This window comes from Callionymus lyra, chromosome 6, assembly GCF_982586985.1.
Source record: "Callionymus lyra chromosome 6, fCalLyr1.hap1.1, whole genome shotgun sequence".
Lineage (NCBI taxonomy): Eukaryota > Metazoa > Chordata > Actinopteri > Syngnathiformes > Callionymidae > Callionymus > Callionymus lyra.
Genome location: NC_141823.1, coordinates 26,970,170 through 26,993,519, shown reverse-complemented (window position 1 = coordinate 26,993,519; position 23,350 = coordinate 26,970,170). Strand labels below are relative to the sequence as shown.

General features: G+C 37.3%; 2 protein-coding genes across 2 annotated transcripts; both read left to right on the top strand.

Annotated features, from left to right (window-relative positions):
- The first annotated feature begins 565 nt into the window (after window positions 1-565).
- On the top strand, window positions 566-9,547 carry slc39a13 (solute carrier family 39 member 13). Its single transcript, XM_087793444.1, has 10 exons — window positions 566-690; window positions 1,511-1,864; window positions 3,068-3,175; window positions 3,284-3,429; window positions 5,842-5,949; window positions 6,012-6,101; window positions 7,230-7,280; window positions 8,554-8,686; window positions 8,761-8,860; window positions 8,926-9,547. Exons 2-10 carry the CDS (start codon window positions 1,549-1,551, stop codon window positions 8,999-9,001), a joined length of 1,128 nt encoding a protein of 375 aa, XP_087649570.1. The 5' UTR covers window positions 566-690; window positions 1,511-1,548; the 3' UTR covers window positions 9,002-9,547.
- A 3,998-nt stretch (window positions 9,548-13,545) lies between these two features.
- On the top strand, window positions 13,546-23,179 carry tmem276b (transmembrane protein 276b). Its single transcript, XM_087794539.1, has 4 exons — window positions 13,546-14,098; window positions 18,346-18,459; window positions 19,679-19,816; window positions 20,853-23,179. The coding sequence occupies exons 1-4, from the start codon at window positions 13,696-13,698 to the stop codon at window positions 21,098-21,100; spliced, it is 903 nt and encodes a 300-aa protein (XP_087650665.1). The 5' UTR covers window positions 13,546-13,695; the 3' UTR covers window positions 21,101-23,179.
- The last annotated feature ends 171 nt before the right edge of the window (window positions 23,180-23,350 follow it).

Below are 23,350 nucleotides of genomic sequence, written 5' to 3'. Positions count from 1 at the left end.
CGTACTGATGAACTCAAACTAATACATGCCATCAGCAAGAACACACTCTACATTTTTTTAATGATAACAAATCCAAGCAGTGACTGCTTTCTATTTGTAGAAAGATTGGTTTCTTTTTTTTTCATTTTAAAAAGTCACTTTAATAAAACATATACATTTTATTTTCAATTAAAAACCAGTTGCTTCAATCGAAGAAAATAAATGAAAAATATTAGAATTTAATTTTTATGTTTATCCCATAATATGAGTAGGGCATCAATTATCTTTATCTATTAGTTTATTTTAATAATGATTGTATCAAAGGAAGTCTTATATTTGGATCGACTTCTTTATTCTTATTGAATGAAGACTTTTTTAAAGATTTTAATTACATTTTTATTTTTTAAGATAACTTTTTTTTTTAAATATATATATATAATATTATACAATACTGTATTGTATTATATAATATAAAAACAGATATGTCAACTTCTATAAAGGCATATGATTTGACGTGAGTCTGAGGGAAACACCGACATTAAGGCAGATCCCAAACACAGCCTCCTGCTGACGTTTCCATCCCAGCAGGAACTTCATACGTGGCTGCCTGAGTGTCGCAGCTATAGCGGCTCCTGCTCGATCCGTCTGGAGGCAGCAGCACCGGCCTGGATGGCAGGGAGACACTGGTGCTCGGATTGCGCAAACCACAAGGTAGGAGCGCTTGAAGGATGATCGCTTTCACTTTTATTTGTTTTTTTATTATCCCGGGATAGAAGCCTGGACTCGTGCAGCGGATGCTCGTCCAGGTCGTTCCTGCATTGATTTGTTGTGATTTCACAGCTAATGGCTGTTAGCTTGATGTTAGCATACACGTTGAACTGCTGCTACTGTTAGCTCGCTAACTTATAAAACACGGTTCACCAGAAATGATGGCAAATACTTATCTTCTTTTCTTAAGCGTGTACTTTGTAAAAGTAAGAGCAGGTTCCACTGCAGGCTTAGTGGTAACTTTTTATTATGAAGCCTTAAAAAGTTAGTCTTTTAGGTTCTCCTCTGGTCTTCATCACATACTAGCATCTGCATCGCCTATCTTTAACGGTAAATAAAAGTATATAAATATTGCATTATAAATAATATAATGGCACCACATTATTATTGTCGTTGTGCTATTAATATAACATCTCTATAATGAAGCAAAATCAAAACACTGAGTGTATATAATTCACCTCAACTTCACTCCTTATCAATGATGAAACTTGTATTGAAACATGTCTTATGCTTCAATTTTTAAGTTTTAAACTTTAAACATGTACTTTAAGTCTCATGTGAAAAGTTGAATTGAGAAAATAACTTTATGAAAATATGGACATTACATATTTATCAAGCTGTATTCAACAAAAACTAATATTTAATATTTCTTCCTGATATATTATCAGGTAGCCAGCATCAAAAAGATTCCAATCAAATCATTATATGGAGAACATTATATATAGTCCTGACCGGTCCGGCTAATGTTGTCGTCTTCCTCCAGCTTCCCTGGCTGCACGTACTGTTTGGACCGTGGCACGGATGAAAGGCGGTAGTTGTAAGAGGCCCAGCCGGGTCGTCTCTGCTCTGTTTATCGTCGTCCTACTAATGCTGACCTTTGAGACATCAGGCAGCCAGAAAATGACACAAACATCCATGGCCCACGCAACTGCAACAGCTGCAAGACCAGGCCTGACCCAGGACCTCCCTGGTCTGCAGGCGTTAGCCGACCTCCTAGCTAGCGAGCAAGCTCACGTATGGCTTCTGTCACTGGTGGGCTCAGTCATGGTGGGTCTTAGTGGCATCTTCCCCCTGCTTGTCATCCCGATAGAAGCAGGCGCAGCTCTCAAAACGGAGGGTAAGTCCTTCTCATACTTTTTAATAGTTGGCACTCTCTATGTATTAGCCTGACTGAACTCATCTCAGTGTGTACTTTATTCTGAAAAGATTTATTGTCTCTGTTAACATTACCCATCGAGGGGATCATGACTTTTTCTCTAGTACTAATCTGCTGTCCTAGTCAACAAAAGCTGTGTGAGGACGATAACAACGAAAAACTCTTCCATCTCTTCTTAAAATCTTATTTTAATCTGGTGGTTTAAGTTTCTTGGTTTTTAATTAGGGGGACTTTTAAGTTATCTAGTCCTTCTGTTTCTCTTGATTTACTACTGATGAATTAAATAAATACAATAATGTTTATTTTGTTTATGTTTAATGTATAAGTTTATTTTATGTTGTCACAAAGTTCTTTACATTAAAGCAGAAATAAAACAAACAAGACTCATTGAAAAAATGACACACCATACATTCAGAAGGTTAGATAGTAAAAACAATAATACATTTTTTTTAACATGAATTATGTGAGGTATTAACACTAGAAGTCCCAGAGAGCAGGCTTTTTTGTATATATATGTTTTGCCTATAAAACCCACAGGTCAGCCGATTGGCTGGAAACCCCCTTTGGTATGACAATGATCTCTTCGTTTACATAACAAAATGAGTGTCCAGTGTTTCCATCCAATTGGCTGGCCTGTGGGTTTTGTAGGTAGAACAGCAAAATGCCGGGACTTTAAGTGTTAAAATGGCACATGAAAGTAATGAATGACTCTAGTCAAGGGTTAAAAGACGACAACGCATGAAAGCCAGTCTGTAAAAGTGTAAATATTCTTGTGTGTGTGTTGCTGTATTGTCTGTAGAAAGAAATAAGAAGGATGTATTTAGGATGTAATTTAGGGGAGAATAACCTGCAAAATGTTACAGTCTTTCCTTCCCTTCACTTTCTCCGTTGCTTCTAGAACTTGTCTTTAAATAGTAGTGCCATTGCAGCAACCAAACCCTAACTAAACTGGAGGTTGGTTAGAAAACAACGCCCAAAGAAAGTGTTAGTTGAGTTCCCTTCACCACATGTAGCAGTAGAGTGTGTTCTTCTGAGTACTGGTGACTTCAAACATCTGTGCAAAGACTCATTTGAGAAGCATAGCATCATTGTCGTCTGTAGCACGATGTCTTAAATGGGTTAAAATTAGCTTTGTAATAAAATTACTGGTTTAATTTTCCACAGCTGGAAGCCAGAAGCTGAAACAGCTTCTGAGCTTTGCCATTGGTGGTCTCCTCGGTGACGTGTTTCTGCACCTCCTGCCTGAAGCTTGGTCTCTGGCTGCATCCTCAGGTGTGTGTAGAATTCAAATCTTGATTCAAATTAAGTCAAATTCCTAATCCCCCGGATTAGCGTCCTGCAACCTTCCATCCGTCTCCTCACTCCATCTTTCTTCTAAAGCTGGTAGGAAGAACCACTACATGGCTCAGGGTCAGTGGGTGATCAGTGGGTTCCTGGCCTTCCTCATCCTGGAGAAAATGTTTCCAGATAAGGACGATCAAGACGAAGACGAGTCTTCAGTTTCAGACCTGAACTTCAACACCACTGTAAGTATATATTCGCCCTCATATTTTAGTGTTAAAATGGTTTATGTTTTACTTTATATTTATTATGTGGCTATTTTCCTGTTTGAATTACATTTAATATTGTATGTATTTATATTTACAGACTGCATTAGCCTGTGGTTCTATTTTGTCTTTTCCTAAGCTTGTCCTCTTCAACTCCACACGTCGACCGTCATTATTTTATTGCTCTCCATAACTGAGTTGTTCCATTAAATAGTTTTTTTTAAGTCATCATCATGAAAGGGAAAAAATCTGAATTGCTTTGAAAGGAGAATTCTAGCACTCAAATCCTGTTTCACGTTCAAGAGCTTGAATGAATTTAATCGAGAGCAAAACGTGTCTAAGGAAAACATTTCCTTGAAGTGACGCCGACACTCACGTCTGCAACACATCAATCATGTTGTTGCGTTGAGAAATGTACGTGTTTTTTGACGGTTCTATTGCTTGCTGCTACTTTTCTGCCACGCAAAAGCTACACACTGATCTGTGTGTCGTTTTCTTTTATTATATTATTTATTCCATTCTTTTGTGAATGAAGTAATGGTTTAAAATGACAAACACAGTAGCTGTTGAACTATTTTATTTTATTTTTTTTCTTCTTATGATAATTTTAATTGTTTTATGCAAAGAAAATGATTGTAAACCATTTGTGTGGCATACACAAGTGGATACATTGAAAAGAAAAGGAATACAATAAACTAAAACAAAAAAATACAACAAAAAACTGAAATAGTAGTCAAGACAGATAACTAAATAACATTCAAGTAAAAATAAAAAAAATAAAAAGAAGTGTAATTTAATAAGCCATGAGGACAAAGAAAGCTCATCAAAAAGATAATTTAGAAACTAGCAAAAGTTTTAATAAAAGTTAAATTGTGTATAAAAATTATGTTTTCAGAGTAGGATAAGCACATATAAAATGCAATTAAATAATAATTTAAGAATATTTAGCTTGATTTTATGAAATTCGTTTTTGTAAGTTGTACATTTCATTATATTTAGGATTTCTTCTCCTATTTACTTGTTTGATGGCCCCTTACAACAGTCACTGTATGAATTGTAGCCCCTGAGGATATATAATAGTCCACATCTCATGTAATGTCTTAAAACTGTTGTACTCCAGTGTTTCAGCACCAGCTTCTGGTTCATTGGTAATGATATTAGTTTGAGTATTTAAAAGAATCTGTCTTATAGTATTCATTTTCATTCTGTGTGATCTTTTCAGATTTTTTTATTTTTATATCCATACATATCCCAAGACCCAATGTTGGTCCTTAAGATTCAATACTGTGTTTATATTCAATGTAGTCATGTTAGAGTCCAGGCTTGGTGGTCAATGGATAATTTATTCCTAATGTTCTTTGATGTACATCTATCAGTAAATATGATCAAACTACAACCAGCTGTTGCCCAGATGTGTGTCTCATACACGGAACCAAATTACATGCTTGTCGAATTTCTATGCTTTTATATTTCATCCACCTTTCATTCTCTCCTCTTATGATGTGTTCCCACATCGAAGGTCTGGGCCTGGTGTTCGGAAACACTGTCTCATCTCACAGTCCGAGTGTTAGTCAGAGGGAAGACTTGAGTCTCCTGCTCGGCTTTATTCTATTTTTAGGACCCAGTCAAGCAGCTGCTTTAACCATTTTGGAGTGGACTCCGCGGGAACACTTGAATTGCAGACAGTGGCAACAATGACGGAAGCACTGAGAAACATTTTCCTCCGAGTCTCATGTTGGCAAAATATGCTCCGTAAAAGAATATCAGAGCTCCTGTATCACCGTCTCGTATCTAGGGAGTTCTTTATTCTGCAATTTAATGTTTCGGTAGAATTAAGGGTTTACCTGAAACTTTAAAACTAGAAAACGGATTCCTTTACAAGAAAGAACGAGAGCAAGGTGGTGTTCTGCTGCCTTCCACTTGATGTTAAAGTTTTATGATAAGCAAGACTCTATCTTTGTACAACGTCAGGTGGTTGGTACTTTTAGTTAAGATGGAACCGAACAAAAAAAACATAGAATTAGGAGGACAGGGCAAAAAAACCCAAAACATACAGAAAAACAAGACTATTTGAACCAGCTCCTACTGTTGATCTCAAAAGAAAATTACTCTACAATATGTTCAGATATATGTAAATCAAACTCAATTGCCATTTGTCCTGTTCTCTTGTAGTATATGGTGAGTAGAGGGGGTTGACGTATTGAATTCTAAATGCAGCTTCCCCACAACGTTTACCCCACATTTAACAAGGTGTCGGTTAGTGGTAGTTTTGGTCGATGAGCAGATGGTTTGGATCTTTCGTGGTTGTTATGAAAAAAGAAGATTAGAAATACCCTTAAAGGGGGATGTTTAATTATTAACAGCCTATTTATTTTTCTTAATTGACTTCAGACTTCTTATTCCGTGAAGAAGAAGCGTCATTTGGAAAACGGTCATCGTGTCCAGTCCTGGGAATCGTCCAAAGAACAAGGTCTCCTGAAAAGATCTGAGAAAATCAAGGTATTAAACCGATCTTTTGTTCCATCCTTTCAGAGTTCTGAGTTATTGTTTTGTTCCTCCAGACAAGTGGATATCTCAACCTTCTGGCTAACTGCATCGACAACTTCACGCACGGGCTCGCTGTCGCAGGCAGTTTCCTGGTCAGCAAGAAGGTAAGAAAGTACACTTGACTGCTGACACTGGATGACTGGATGTCGTGAAGTCCCATCATGCACTGCAGTAGTTTCCGCTTAAGAGGGAATTGTTTTTATCAAATGTTATTTTATTTCAAGATTAATAGGCTTGTGAGGGGGAAAAACGTGTATATATATGTGTGTGTGTATGTATGTGTACATTTAAATACATTTTTTCTTTTTTCTCCCCAATACTGTCTCAACGTTGAACAGCACTTTTTTCCTCCAACATTTTTTTATGGATTTCAAATGGAATTCTCATTTTTGGTTTATATGAAAATATTTTAAAATGCAATTAACATTAAAATCTATTTGTGGCATTTGTTTTGCTGCAATCGAACATCCCGCCACAATAAAGGCAGGATAAATAAATAATGAAGTCCTGGTGAAGACTGAGGACGAGAGGATACAGTGGACTCTCGCAGCTAATAAAGTCAATTGTTGGACATATTTTAGGTTTTCAGTTCCATTTATTCCACTAATTAATGGAGTAAACTAGTCACAAGATGTCTCTAAATTTCAGTGTCCTTTAAATCAAACCAAAATATATTGAATTGTGTCGTGTGTTTAATGTATTAATAGAGACCTACTGATTAAACATCATTTTTTAGAGAAGTTTATATGTATCAATGTTTATCAGTTAATGAAATGGATTCAAAATGTCTAATACTAATTCAAGTTATTTATAAATTAAATATCAATCAAAATGCTTCTCAGATATTTTTACAACATTTCTGCCCTTCAGAGTAGTACTATCACCAGAGTATTGGACCTTAAATCCCATTTGTATGTGAGCAGCTATGCTTGACAAGATGCTTTAGTGTCGTTAGAATTCTATAAATTGTTGCTGTGCTTGCGAGTCCAGCTGGAGAGGCATAAGGTAAGCAGCATGACGCTGACAACAGGGAGCTCAAAAGGAAGTAACTACAGTCGTCCAGGTTGTCGCCCTGGTGTGTCCTGTACTGCAGTCCGCATTGAAAATCATTATTTAGAGATGACTAATATGAACCTTATATTCTCTTTTAAACGTCATACTATCGTGATACTTGTCATTCTCCTTCTCGTTTGGTTGATTTTCGTAACACACTGACTTTTGTTTTCTCTTAGGTCGGGTTTTTGACAACCTTTGCTATCTTGCTACATGAAATTCCTCATGAGGTGAGTTTTTTGTTTAGTCTTTTTTTTTTTAAATTAAACTGTGTAAAATGTAGATAATTAACTAGTTTGCTTGTTCTGTCTGTTAATGAAGGTGCCTGAGGTTTCTTTCACTCACTTGTATGGCTTCTATCTGCTGCTGCCTACAAAACTAGCTAGGAAAAATAACCTGTTCTGAATTGTAAAATGAATTATCCATGAATTATTTTCTTTATTTCCACAATGGTATTTTGAAAGATCTGTTCATCAGTTTTAATCTTCATACTGGGAGCTCTGTTATGTGCTTCATACATAGTAACCTTTGATTCGTCTTTGACTAATACAGATGAATAATTATATAAAAATGTAATCAAAGCACTATCATAATAATGGGTTAATTACAATTCCCCATTACCCAAGATGCTCTAGTTTGAATAGTTATTGTCATGACCAGCACAAAATCTGCAACATGGAAGTTGGTTAATTGTCTGTTGTCTGCATCATGAATATAATTAAATGAAATGGGTTTTTTCTATAGTATATGCTACTTTAATCCAACATCTCTTATTTGATTTTATTTAAATAAAAACATATTTTTGTCTAGTCATAACCTTTACTATTCCAGTGATGACGTTAGGAGTAAAAGTTTTCCGATTCTAAATGCTAAGTGCTTTTTTAATGGTCTTAACTTTTTAAATGATCTTTTGTTTTTATTTTATATTCAATTTATCAATAACATTTCTTTTTTTTAATTATCCAACATTTTTAAATAATCTTTTATTTTTTATTTTGTATTCAATTTTAATTCAATTTAATTTAATTTTAAGTGCCAATTTATTACAGAGTTCTTACAAGAGCAGTTTATACACAAACACAGACAGACAGACAGACAGACAGACACACATGCACACACTTTATAAGAGCAGAGGCAGCACAGATCCCATTGGGTTGTTTATAACCTATAATAATTATTGATTTAGGGATTTTACATTTACCTTTCCCACATTATATACAGTCACTGTTGTGAGTGAGCAAATGGTGTGTGTAGTGATGTCAACAAGTGTATTTATGCTACTACATTATGAAAAAAATAAATCTAAATGTGTTTATGAATATGGTATAATGAATGAAAACACACAGAAGTGTATCTAATAACATTAATTAAAATGACGAGGCTGCATTGAGAGTTGGATTAGTGATATCCTGGAAGTATTATTTACACGGCTCTCTTCATCTTCACCACCTGCTCATGGTAATTAAATAATTGATGTGGTGCGTGAATTAAATGTCACTCCAGGTGGGCGACTTTGCCATTTTACTGCGCGCCGGCTTCGATCGTTGGAGTGCAGCTCGGATGCAGATGATTACTGCACTGGTTGGAGTTTTGGGGGCTTGTTTCGCTCTGTGCGCTCAGTCGCCCAAAGGCGTGGGTAAGACTGGCGAAGACTCTGATGATGATGATGGAGTTAAATAGTGTTTTTAAAAGGTTCTGTCGTGTGTTTAGAAAACTCAACTGCCTGGATTCTTCCGTTCACCTCCGGAGGATTTCTCTACATCGCCCTGGTGAACGTGGTGCCGGATCTCCTGGACGAGTCCAGCTTAAGGTGACGTGATCTCCAGCGGTTCGATCCGATTTGGATGCAAGAGCTGAACTTGTTTCTCTTCGCAGACACTCCATCCTTCAGATTCTGCTCATCATCTCCGGCGTCGCCGTCATGGCGCTCATGTCGGCCATTGTTGAATAAACCCAACAGCTTTTTTCGTCTCGCCCGAACGGAACCAAAGGAATCCAGTGTCTTACATCCGGAGGAACGTCTCTCCATGAACGTCTGACTTCCATCAATGTGTCAATCAAGGCTGGTCCACACGGACGCTTTTGTACACCAGCACAGTTCAGGGATTGTTAATGAAACGCCAAAATGTCTTAAGGTGGTGATCGGACAATCATCTAGTTTTGCACATGATATCAGAAAGTATTCAAAGTTGTTACCTTTATTTTTCTAGTGGATATTTATAAAGAAGTAAAGAAATACCAGTTATATCTTCATGCCTTTCCAGAGTCATCAGCGCCACATTACACGCCTCTTGAGCTGTTCACCAAAGTCTAACACAGGCTGCATCTTCTTTTTTGATGGTGTGACTTTTGTTATTTATATATCAGCGTTTCATTCCTTCATTATTTTCTACAGTTTCCAGTTTCACAATATGTCAAAAAAGTATTTCTGTGTATTTGCCCTTCAATGTCAAATAAAGTATAAATGTCCTTTATTTAATATAACCATGGATATCTATTACTGTGTTGTTTTCTTTCATTCCATCCATAACAATTAGTGATAATGAAGGTGAAGATTACATTTCTGCTTCGTTGTTATTACACACTTATAGTGTCACATTTCCACTGCATGTGCGTTATTAGTGCATAGATTGTGTGCATAAACATGTGCAGGGAGGGAATATTGATTGTGTGTTTACACCCCAATCCAACACGGTCTCTGGCAAAGCTTCTGTTGCCATAACGACCCCACAGCAGGTCGCCTCCCTTAGTCATCGGCGTATTGTCTTGAGTGAGCCGCTCGAGCCACCGCCGGGCACGAGGAAAATGTACATGTTGGTGGAAGGTGTGCGCTCACACACGATGGGCGAGTCGCAAATTGATAATCGACTTACTATCAATTAAGAGGCTAATGATGCACAGATGAGATTCCATAATGGAGTCCCTGTCCATTTAGTGGGTGAGTAATTTCTCATTAGTGTCTACTTTATTTAATTTCTGCTCATGAACCAAATTGAATTGTTGGCGGAGGATGAGAACGCCCCCGTCACCGTGTTAAGAATTAAATAAAGCCATTAAAAGTTTGAAAGTTTCCTCCACGGCCTGAGCTAATGGGGGTTTGTTTTGGCCTCCGGTGTTAACACCTGCATCCTCAACAACCTGAAACCAATCAGCACCAGTTGATTAAGCAACTGAAAGTTGATCTGATTTAAGAGGTGCATCACAATGTTCCAAAGACATAAAGTAAAAAATAATGATAATAAAAATATTAGGGATAAAATGTTCCCACAATAGAAAACAAATCAACCACGTGGCAATAGGTGAATGGATGTCTAAACAAATAAATAGGACATCTTATGGGCCCCTTTGGTGTCAGTGATGTCAGAGTGTATATATTGACTTAACAAACATCCAACTAATGAGAAAACCCAACTCAATTGTTTTAAATATTGAACTCTTCCTCTCCAAGATAAGTCCCTCATGACAATGTTTTGAAGTTATTATTTTATAAAATTCTCCCATGTCTGAAATTTTAGCGAACGAGAGGTTACGAGAGCAGAGTCCATTTGATGTAATAATGGCTCACTCTTCCTCATGTCAGCTGTAATCACGGCCCACTTTGTTTATACAACGACTCCCTTGGAGGTAGAGACTTCCATGATAGATGACACACAGTGACCAACCCTGATGTTTGACCAATCAGAGCAGAGTGGGCGTGGTTATGGTGAACAAGATTTTAGCTTAACCAAGTGTTTTCAGTGGGCGGAGCTTAAGCACATTTTCTAATGTAAAAATTTCAATGAAAAGAGAGTTTTGTACAAACAGACACATACTGATGATACAATGCTTAAATCAACACATTAGTTTCACTTTAATTACTAGTTATTATCTTCTCAGGCGGGAAAGTATTGTTTTAATCACAGGATAAAACAACACTTACAACCAGCTTTATAATGTGAACAAAAAAAAGGCAATTTTATTATAACTCAGGCGAACAATACTACATACAACCAAAGACTCTTCTATACATTTTCATCGTCTTGTCGATACAATAAATATATGTTTTCACCTTGACTCCTGTACAGAAATTCATTGTTGTAGTTTGGATCGACTCCTCAGTGACCCTGGAATCCCAAGGAAAAGCTGAAGAAAAGAAAACCTTCTAGATGTGTAAACAATCACACAACAATCGCCCTCACACTCGAGGGTAGAAAGTTCATCCAAGCCGTCACAGGTCACTCACGAGGCACACAAAGGCTGTCATCAATAAACATCAACAGAGAAGAAGTGACAGAGCGTAAGTCAGTAAAATAGAATTTGATGTAACAATTCATTGTTTTCTTTCTAGTCTATGTCAATCATATTGTTGGCTAAGGTGTCCGCAACATTCAAATGATTTGACACACTATTGGTCAATGAATGAGAAGCAACAATGAGAGATCAGTCCTCTGTGTGCTGATTGGCTGAGTGGAATATTGATAATGTCGACTCAACATTAAGCATCCGATCACATTGTACGAATGAAGTCTTTATCTTTGTGCGTTTTGTGTATAATTTTGTATTTGTGAAACTTCCTCTTAGGGGTTATGACATTTACGGTAGTTTGATCATACAGTCGGTTGAATTCCTTGACATGTTGAAGGAAGGATGAGTGAATCAGAAGTACTTCATTAATTCTCCAGGGAAAATACTTTTTAGATGCAGTTTCTCTGTTCAGTGGTGAGAAAACATTGGGCAAAGTCTGAAAATATTACCGTCAATAGACGGACAAATATACAATCTGTACATACTACGATAAAAAACAACAACAACAAAAACATAAAAACATAAATATAATATATAATGTACCGTGTGAACTGGTATATACTTTTAATGTGTACTGTATATAAAAAAGTACATTCAGGGTTGTTATTGCATGGATGAATTATTGCACCAATTGAATGTTTGATATAAAGTTAATAAATTGATTGTGTTGATTATTGTGGGGTTTATTTTCCAGGATGTTTTCTTATCCTGTCCTTCATCACATCTTTCTGCTACTGACCACTGCAGACCAACGACGACCCTACAGAAGCTGCAGCTTATTACATACACAGTATTAGAACAAAGTCAGTTTGTTTTGGGTTCTTGTTCAGCTGAGAGTGAAGTGGTTTGTGTGCAAATCTCTGTTTTTAAGATAAGGTGACCCTTTGGGGTCTGTATTGGCTGGTTTTATAAAATACTTCAAATATCGGGGGTTTTCTTTTACATTTGTGCAGCTTGTTCTTTATCTTGTATTTATTATAAATGCTATGAAACACTCATCCATCAGCCTTTGTTTTATCTCTGACACTTCTTTCATTTCATCACTAGCCAGGATAGTTCATTAGGTAGAGCCCACCACTCGAGGATCTCAAAGACGTGGGTCTTGTGCTCTCCGAGCTTCTTTCTTCATTTAGTGAAGACATTTATTCTGGTTACACGACTTATATACCTATGATGTAATGGCTTATTATACTGTATTGTGCATCTTAAGATTGTTTTCACAGCCACTGCAAACTTATAAATAAAGAAGACTGAACACAAAGAAACAGCGTCATCAATCCCGGAAGTCTCCACCTCCAAGGGACTCGTTGTTAAAACAAGGACACATGATTAAAGCTAGCTGGAAAAGTTAAGCCATATTTACATAAAAATGGACTCCGCTCTTGGAACCTCTTGTTCGCCGGGATTTAAGACGAGGGAGAACTTTATGTAGTAATAAGTTCAAAACATGGTCATGATGAGGGACTTACTGCATCGTGGAGAGGAAGATTCAACATTTGAAACAGGAAAGTTGTGTTTTCACCTTATTTGCACTTTTGTTAAGGCATTATATACTATATTCTTAGTATATTCTCAGTGACACCATAGAGGTTATTCTGAAGAATGTTCTACCTCAGTAAGATTTGTTAGGTGTTGTCTTGACCTTTTAAGCATCTATTTTTTTGGGGTATTGCATTGATTGTATAAGCGCTTTGTGACCCTGGTCTAGAAAAGCGCTCTACAAATATTATTTACTTACTTACTTACTTAGACTAGAGAGGTATTGCATTGAAGTTGTTAAAAATATAAAAATGTTGCATAACTATCACAGACCATAGTGTTGTTGAGGGAATATATATGTTTGCCTATATTATTCCTGTGAAATGCTTTAGATAAATAAATATATTGTTTATTAACACAAGTGTATTCTCGAAGGCCTGGTTTAGTGTATTTTTGAGGGGGATTCAGAATATTATCTCCACAGTTGAGGGTCATGTGACTTTTGATTCCATCATCTAGTTCTCATGACCAAATGATTTGGAATGATTCAAATAAACATGAGATCCTCGCAGCAGGATCTGGAGGAGAGCAGACGCAACTACATCACAGCTCTCCATCCCGCTCCCTCCCTCCCTCCATCCTTCCATCCTTCCATCCTCCTCCTCCTCCTCCTCCTCCTCCTCCTCCTCCTCCTCCTCGGGTACCATAACAGATGGTGGCACAAGACTGGATCCACCAGCGGCCGCAACAACAACAACACCACCGAGCATCCTCTCGCCCCGACCCCGCCGGAACGATGACCCCGCCGTCCTCGCTGTGAGGGCCGGTGTGAGTTCACGCGGTGCCTCCCCTCCAGCCGCCTCTGCTCGTCGAGAGGGGAAGATGGCCGCGATGAAAATCCTCACCAGCGCGGGTCTGTGCCTGGCGTTCTGCGCGCTGGGTCTCCTCGCCATGGCCATCTGCACCGACTACTGGTACGAGACCGACGCCCGGCGACACCGGGACCGATGCAAGAACCACGCCAACAAGAGGAACGACCCGGGATACATCTACATCTCCAACCACAACCTGCCGCTGCAGATGCCTCGCAGGAGCGCGGCGCGAGGGGGGCGAGAGGGCCCGGCGGACGCGGCGCCACTCGTCCGGAAGAGGCGACACTTCGTGGCCGCGGCGTCCGGGATGGAGTCTCACTGCAGCCGCCAGTTCAACTCCACCATCTCCGGGCTGTGGAGGAAGTGTCACCGCGAGGGGTTCGACCTGGAGACGGAGGACCTCATTTACAAAGGTAAACACGAGCGGCAAGGCCGAGAGCAGCCGAGCACACCCGAGCACAGGCCCGTCACAACAACTGCACTGGTACCCGGAGAACAGCATCCCTAGATAAATAGATACATAGATCTCTTAACTCATTATATACTGTGACTGATGTGAGGAGACGTCAAGCTAAACAAAAAAGGTTCTATATGATGGTAAAAACTTAATAAATAAATGATGTGAAAAAAATATTAAAATATAATTGGATTGCATATTATGTTTTATGAATTATATTTAAACATCCCATAAGAAAAATAACCTTTTTTATATCTGTATTTATTTGTATCAAATCTAATTTAAAATATGAACTGAAGTAACGTCATAAAACATAGTTAAGTGAGCTTTTTTTATTGCGTAATATTCTTCATTATTTCATTTTCTACCACTTATTCACTTTTGGGGGGGTCTATCCCATTTTTTGGGGGAGAGAGGCGGGGGACACCCTGGACAGGACGCCAGTCTACAATTTCCCCAAGTTCTCAATCAACCTATGTATGTTTTTGGACTGTGGGAGGAAACCAGAGTACCTGGAGTAAACCCACGCAACATTGGGAGAACATACAAACTCCACAAAGAAAGGCCACAAGTTGGCCCCCCTAATATTTCATCTTAAAAACATTTCATTATGTAGTATGTAGTCGTAAAATATCCCAACAAAAACAGACAAATAAAAAATAATAATCCTTGAAAAGATCTTTAAATTGGTGAAATTATGATTTGTTTCCCATTAGAACATGTGTGACATCATCAGGGCCGCATAAATGCAGTCAGAGGGCCGCATGTGGCTCCTGGCCCACACTTTGCATGTATGTTGCATCTATATACTATCTATGAACCGTCAGTAATATTTAGTATCAAGTAACTTATAAAGTAACAGCAAGCTTTATCACTATTAAAATATATGTAAGAATCTGTGATCAATCAATACATTCATTACAGGCAAACTCTGAGTCACTGACCAACACCTGAGCTCCTCACCTGTAGTACAAATGGAACTATTCCCTCATAAATTAACAATAACTCATCATTTGGTGACACAAAATTGGTCAAATCCGGACAAAATCTCTAGGTATTTTCAACATCAGCCTGGTAACTGACCAACTGTAATGTGTGATTGAATATTATCAACTGCTGTTGTCATTACAATGTAATTGGATGTTGTAATAATTCATCTTTTGACCTCCAGATAAGTTTCCCAGACACATACCACACATGCAGGTGAAATGAGTTCGAACCTGACTGACTCGTGTGTTAGACAAAGGAAAACATTCAGCTTTTAAAGGTTAGACATTGGTTGTCCTGGATTCCAGGGTCAGCACAGACCAGAGCGATGATGTCATCAAGATATGTATAGTGTGTGAGTGAACTTAAGGAGGTGGTCTCTGTGCAGAACCGTCTGAACCTTCAATGAATGTTTCACAGCTCATAACAAATGGTCCTCAAGGGCAGTTGAGGCTTCTCTAGATTTTGGAGTTTGTATGTTCACTGATGCTTGCTTGGCACTTATATTTCCTCCCATTTCTCAAATGACATGGAGGTTGACTGATGAACATTGTTGTGTGTCTGTGTGTGTCCTGGTGACATGTATGTGGTCTTATCTCTGGTGATTGAGACCTTGCTTTTCTTAACTGTGGGACTGCTGTTGATAAGATTGTTTGGGCAGGAAACAAGTTATAAAAGTAAAGTTGCCAAAATAAATCCCAATTGACATATGTTTGATTACACTTGACGCAGAATAAATCAGGGGGCGGAGCTCCGGTGAAAACACTGACGCAACTAAAGTGACGAAAAGGATTGTTTCGCAGACAAAGTCACCTGACAAGAGAAGCCAATAAAATGGGTCTTTAAAGGGACCCCATCATTATGTGATATTTATTGAACGTTCTGTAACCGAGGAATAATGACACAATTTAAAGAGAAATCTAGTGAACCAAGTTCTCATTTCTCTGTTTAAGGAAATGGTGATGAAAAAGTTCTTCAAATCCAAAAGAAGATTGGCTTTTTTTTTTTCTTTAAATGCCTCAACAAATTTGAGAACAATAATTGAATGTTTTAGCCTGATTATAAAACACTCATTTGCCGTAAAATAAATACTAAACTAATATGGAATGTTTGCATCAAGAGTCTGTTGTTACCAAAAAACATCTAGTTTAAATGTCCCTCTGATTGTAGCACTTCTAACTGAAGACAGTACGTTGAGGGATTGATTTAATCAGAAAAATATTTCTTCTTTATGTTGGAGTTAGTTTTCAGCATACACAACATACGATTATTACCTACTTACTTACTTACTTTCTTACAAGTAGAGACTGAAAGTGAAGAATTTATTTGGACTCTCATTAATTCATTTTAGAAAACTTCAAATCAAAATATCAGAATCAGAAACTTTTATTGCGAGTGTTGTAAACACAAAACAGGATTGTTGTTGTGTCTCCACTGAATAAAAGAATGAAATAAGTTGCGACACAAAATAAAGAATAGAGAAACAGGACCGAGAACCAAGGCGGCCATTATCACATAAATGCACATTTTAATATTTGAGATTTTCACAATAAATACTCTTTATGTTATTTCATATTATCAATGTTGCTCTGTTAAAGCAACAATTTGTAACATTTTGACAATTCAATTATTGATTGCTATTATTTTAAGCAGTGATGACTCATGTAGTAGAACTCTAACTATTACTTTAACCATTTACTTCACTATGTAACTCAGTGACGACCTACCTGTGAGTCTGTGAGTGTCCACATGTTAAAAAATGTCCATGTCTCAGTTTCAATTCAATCACTGCAGCCAAATGTGCACAATTACACTTAGATATAGTCTGATATCAATTTCTAACAAAAAAACCCAATTAATTCTCTAATGCTTAATCAATATATTAACTCTGAGGACATGTACTGCATGTCACATGTAAATGTAGTACCTGCTCTTCTGCTCTAAAGTAAAAAAGCTCAAGTGTTTTCCAGGTCAAACAGTCATAACATGCATTAGCTCTTCATCATGTATGCAACAATATTACAGCTTTCTCTGAAATATATGTATCTAGGGGCTGTGAAATCTATGTCAGACACTCCCCTTGAACAACAACTCACAATCAACACGGACAACATGTTTTTTTCCTGGCAATTAAAAATATCCAAGATCAAAGATTAGCTGTGTTTACATGTGTTTGCGGATAATTCATTAGCAGTGCTGAGGTTTTTGATGTTAGATACAGTTTCCCAGAACGCAAGATTGCATAAAAAAAAGGACCTCAGTAGAGCTATTCTATTATTAAAATAAATATCAATTGTAACAGTTAATTAATGCAGTGTATCCATTCACTACATGGTGTGTTTGTGCGGCTGCTTATGTCTACATCTAAAACATTTTAATCATGAATCAAACTCAAAATTATTGGATCAGGAACTCTGATTGAAGTATGTAGGTGATCAATAATCATTGAAGCCTGTGAGTCAGGTTTTGTTTAACGTTTTTGTTGACTGTGTACTGTCCTGGACTTTGTTCCTAGAACTCTACACGGTCCACTTGACTCACTTTCAAACCACTTGGATTCTCAGGGCCGTGTACCACCTAAAATTGGTTCAAGATCGTTGAGTTAAAACAGAATGAATCCATAAGGGTCATAAGTCACATTGTCGATTTTGGAGAACATCTGAGGATTTTATGTGCAAAAATATGGTTAAGTAAATGTAATTTGGTTATAATTTAGTAGCTTTTTTAAGTGGGTCTTAAATTATACATATTTTTTGTCCGATAACTACTGGAAGGGCTTTGCTGTAATTAGCAGGTGTTTGAATGATGACAGAACCCTCTAGTGGTTATAAAGTGCAACTGCCTGTAACCGGTTACAAGTCATTTACAAGCCTGTGTGGAAATAAAAACTTGAAAGTTGACAATGTGGAGTTGAGACAGACACATGCATGAAGCCAGCTTAACAAGCTCCAACAAGAAGCTCTCAGCACTCATGGATATCGACAGCGCATGGCTTTTGTTGTTGTCAAGACGTGTTGCTAACCTAGATGCTAGTTAATCAGCCTCCTTCCTCATTATAACAACTTAAAAGCACAAAACTGTGAACAAGCACCTTCAGACTATATTATTGTGGGATAGAATCCAAGTCCTCCTGGACAAAAAAAACAATGCTATTTCTATTTTTCATGAACTCTCACTATGTGTTTCCTAAATTTATTTTCTTGTCTTTATTTCCAGGAATAATACAAAGATGTACTCCAATCAAGTATCACTACACCTCATCGATACTTCCACGAAACCTGCCCGTCAACATCACGAAGACCATTCGTCAGGACGAGTGGCACGCTCTCCGTGAGTTTGAAATGCTTTTAGGGTAACTTTCTGCTGGCGGATGAAGGATCAGCTGCCTTACAGCTGAGTGCAGCGATTGTCCTAAACCTGAAGTGGATTCAAGGAAGGGATGAAAAGTCGCGGATGCATGTTTGTAGTCGAGTGTTGGCTGAGAGACTTGATGGATCACTAATGGAGTCTGAAGATGCTGGACCAAAACAAACCACCTGAGTCTCACATGGAATCGAAAATTATAATACTGGTATAATCATTGATACACTTGCTTTACTAGTTCATTTAATAAAAAAAAGTTTTTCAGAATTATTATTTGAAACTTTCCGAGAAGTCTCTTCAGAAGAGGCAGAATTAGGACCACTCAGCTTCCATTATAGAAGCCTTTCCTTAAATACATCTCCTTGTTCAACTTAAGCTAATGGAACTCAGTGAGGCGTTAAGATCTTAATTTTTCAAAAGTATTATCAATTGATTCAGGAATTTTCTTTTGATTGAATATAACATTTTAATCAAAACCACTATATATATTTATAACAACAGATTCCACCTTCTTCATTCAATGGCTTTAGTTTAGCCAGAATAATCGGTCTGTAAACTTGCGTTGTCTTCTGTGAGCTGTTTTATTTGAGATCATTTAAGATGTCATTCATTTAGTATTTTAATCCAATTTATTTTAATCTACACCAGTTTAACTAAACTTTAATTGTCTTATTTCAGTCAGAGTTATCTATGTTTATTTTTAGTTTAAACTTTCTTTTTTTTCAGCCAAACATTCACAATTCCAGATATTTATTTTTCCACTACCTTTTTAATCATTTTACTTTATTAGGGGTGTTGTATGGGAAGAATCTGGCGATACGATAGGTATTACCATATATTGCGATACATTGTGATACAGTTGGAACAAGGATATATTTGCAGTATTGTTGAGTACTTGACTCTGGTGTTGCAGAATTTACAGACCACAAGACCCTTGACAAAGTTTGAAACTACATTTGTTTTAAAACCAAAATACGTCCAAACATCAGACTGTATCCTCTCGTCCTCAGTCATCGCACATGATTTCATAAATTTAAACACAATTAATTTAAATATAAACCATACAATGGTGAAAAGGAATTCAAAAGCTTAGAATCTTTGGAGTCTTTGAATTGTCACCTGCAATCATCTTTATTAGCTCCTGTTGCCTCCCTTGTACAAGCATAACCTCCTTTTATTGTTGCAGATTTAAGAAGGATGACAGCAGGCTTCGTAGGAATGGCAGTATCCATCATCCTCTTCGGGTGGATCATCGGGGTGCTGGGGTGCTGCCAGCAGCATGACCTCATGCAGTATGTAGCAGGGCTACTCTTTCTCATGGGAGGTACGACATTTGTGCTGCACATGGTACACACAAATATGACTTTCAGGATCACTATGACCATCAAATAACTATTTAATAATACCATTTAGATCATGTATTTTAACAAAACACCTCTTTGAAAAAACAGTGTGATATGAGAACATTTTTGACACAAGCGACATCTATTATCTTTTAAAAATGATCCAAACTGCTGAACAACGTTGTCCTCCGCTTGTAAAAACTCATAAAAGAAAATATTATATATATAGCATAGTATATCATACTTCATTAACCTCAAATAAGCTGCTTGTTTTTCTCCTAAAAATCACCCTATATTTATTTGATCTACAGTATAATATAATTTTAAATTTTATAATTAGTATATGTGTATTGATATGAAACATTTCACAAAACATGGAAAACGACATGATTTTTCACTATATTGTGAAACTGTAGGAACAAGAATGTATTTGTAGTATTGTCCTAGTACTTGATTCTGGTGTTGCAGACCACATGACGAAGTCATAACTGCTTTCATTTGTTTTGAAACCAAAATATGTCCAATCTTGTCCTCAGTCATTGCCAGGTTTGCCTAGTCCCTACAGCTGTGGAGGACGTTGGCTAGTGCCAACTAGCGGGCAGGAATTGAATTGCAACACAAAAATAAACAAACCCTTTAAATATTTGCTTGCTAATTGTAAATAAAATGATATAATCATTTGATTTGAAACACATTTTATTGAGATATCGACCAGAAAGAAAACTATGAAAAAAAAAAAAAACTAAAAAAACTAGAAATAAAACTCCACCCGAAAAAGTCAATAGTTCAAGTCCTGTTGAAAATGGATACATTATCATGAAAAAATGATTGCGATATATCAGTGTATTGATACTTTCTCACACCTCTACATTGGTAAAGTCACTAATGGCAATGATGGACAAGTTCAAAGGAGTTCATGTACTCAACACAAACAGGAATCCTGATTCTTCAAATTATTCTTGGATTCAGATCATCTGTTTTTAAGTGTCATGATCACCGTTGTTTGTGCGCCCACAGGAACTTGCTGCATCATTTCCTTGTGTACATGTGTGGCGGGCATTAACTTTGAGTTGTCCCGCTACCCCCGGAACATGTACGGCCTCCCCGAGGACATTAGCCATGGCTATGGCTGGTCCATGTTCTGTGCCTGGGGGGGCCTGGGCCTCACGTTGCTGGCGGGCTTCCTGTGCACCCTGGCGCCGTCCTTGAGCACGCCGGCGCGCACGACGACCCACAAGCCCCGGCACGAGAACGGTACCGTGTGACTCGACTCGTCCGACTCACAGAGCGCACAAAAAAAACACCGAGTCTTTGAACGTTGATACTCAACTCTGAACGTTTTTTTTGTTCATCGTCACCATTCTTCACCCTCAAAAGTCACGACGGAGAACCTTCACACACCTCAACTCCAAGAAGATCACGTGGCACGAAAAGAAGACATTCTTGCTCTGGTTTTTGAACCGAGGATTTTAAATGTGACTGTTTTGGTCTCAAAATGGTGCTCTCTTAAAACTCTCACACACTTACATGTGGTCCGTTGATCTCGTGGACAAAAAAAAAAAAGACTTGAAAAGAAACCATTAAAAAAAAAACGTGAGTGCCAGAACATTCTGACGACATTCCTTGTCCAGTGACATGTGCTGTGTTAATGTGTTCAACTAAATCTCTGGAGTTAGCGACGCTCATCATCAGTGTTACAAAGGATGGACGTCCATCCGTGGACGAGAAGATTCGATGCTCCTTCAAAGGTTCAAAGGTGAATCTAGGTCGGAGCATCACTTGTGTACAGTAGAATCTCAATTAGAACTCTTGTTTGGAATTTTAAAAAAGGTCCATTCTTTGAGTAAAAGATGTTTGAATATTGACACAAACCATGGTATTCAGCAATATTAAAGTGTTTGAGGATAAAAAAAAAAATTAAGCTGTTTTCTCACATACAGCGTTTTTACGACGGAATGCTCCAGTTTTAACGCGAACATATAAAAAGAAATCCAGTGAAATTGAAGCACAATGTGTGGAGGACACTATAGCGACGTTTTGACCAGAGCACATTTTGAAGGTTTACGATGAGAACGTATGTGTCATATAATCAATTAATGTGTCATGGTGACGTGAGGAAACCATTGTTTGAAGCTGTTTACAATAGTCGTGAAGCTTTTCAAACTCATCTTTCCTTCTTTCGATTTGTTGCTCTTTGCCCGAGTCACATGACATGAGATACGTTTATATAAAGACGTTATTAGTTATTATTAATTGGCTATAGGTTAAAGAAACATGAATATAAATCAAGAATGTTGTATTAATCTTGATTTTTCTTTTAATTTGGTGAAATCAATTAAGTAATTTAAACCTTGAATTTGAAGTATTTTTATGTATTTATTTTGTGATTATGTGAAATAAGTCATAAGCGCTACAAGGATGACATCCTCATGTTATTTTACGTACGTCACAAGTGTTATACAGAGGGTGCCAAAAAAGTCGCCAACATTTTTAATTTTTCCTGAATTAAAATCTGTGGTTTTATTTAAAAAATATAGTTCTCTGCAAATGTTGCAGTGCATTATGGGACTTGTAGTATGAATTGCTATGACCTTATTTGGCCCTTATTCACAATAACTAAATAGTGGATTTATTAGTGAGTTCAACGATACACAATAAACAATTTCTTTCACTTAGAGTGAAAACACAAGAAAATTGAAATGCCTTCTACAAACTTCATATGATGTTTGTTACATTTTCGTTACGTGGTAAATATTGAAAATCCCCCCTGTAACACTACAAAGTGCAAATAATAAACGTTTTAAATATCCTTTCTCATTCCCGGCCATATGTCAGTGACCTTTAACTATCGACACTCTTGCAGGATAGTTCTCGCTCCGAGGAGGAAACCTGAGAATTACAATGATTGTAAAGTTTGTGGTGCTATGTCACGTGTCTTGAGGATGAAAGCACAATTGTACACAAACGGTGTAGCTTCTGCACAACTGTACACCATATAACAGACGCACACATCAAAAGAACCCGGATGATTGGATTTGTATTTGGAAAAAAAACAAAACAAAAAAACAATTTGACATTTGAGAAACAATCGTGTTCTGTTCAGAACGTAGACTTTAATTTTGTGCCGTGACAAAGTGAAGACGCCTCAGATTCAAGTGGCACTTAGTTCAGTAGCAAAGTGTTTTTTCTATTCTTGGTTTCTACTGATTCATTCCACTGCAGATGTTGATGTGGCAAAGACGTGACTGTCTTGCATGAGTTCATTTCATATTCTTTCTTTTTCATATTTAAACTTGTGTCCATTTTTTTTATTTATTAATGAAATAAAATATTGTTATTATTAATCCTGGTGTTTGTTGTTTCGTTTTTTTTTCCTCACCGAATTTCTCGAACTCCTGTGTTGTTCTCAGTATTATCTTGATCTTTAAAGTATGTACTTTTTTGAGTATTGTTTTGATTGTTTAAGCGCTTTGTGACCCTGGTCTCGAAAAGCGCTATATAAATAAATATTACTT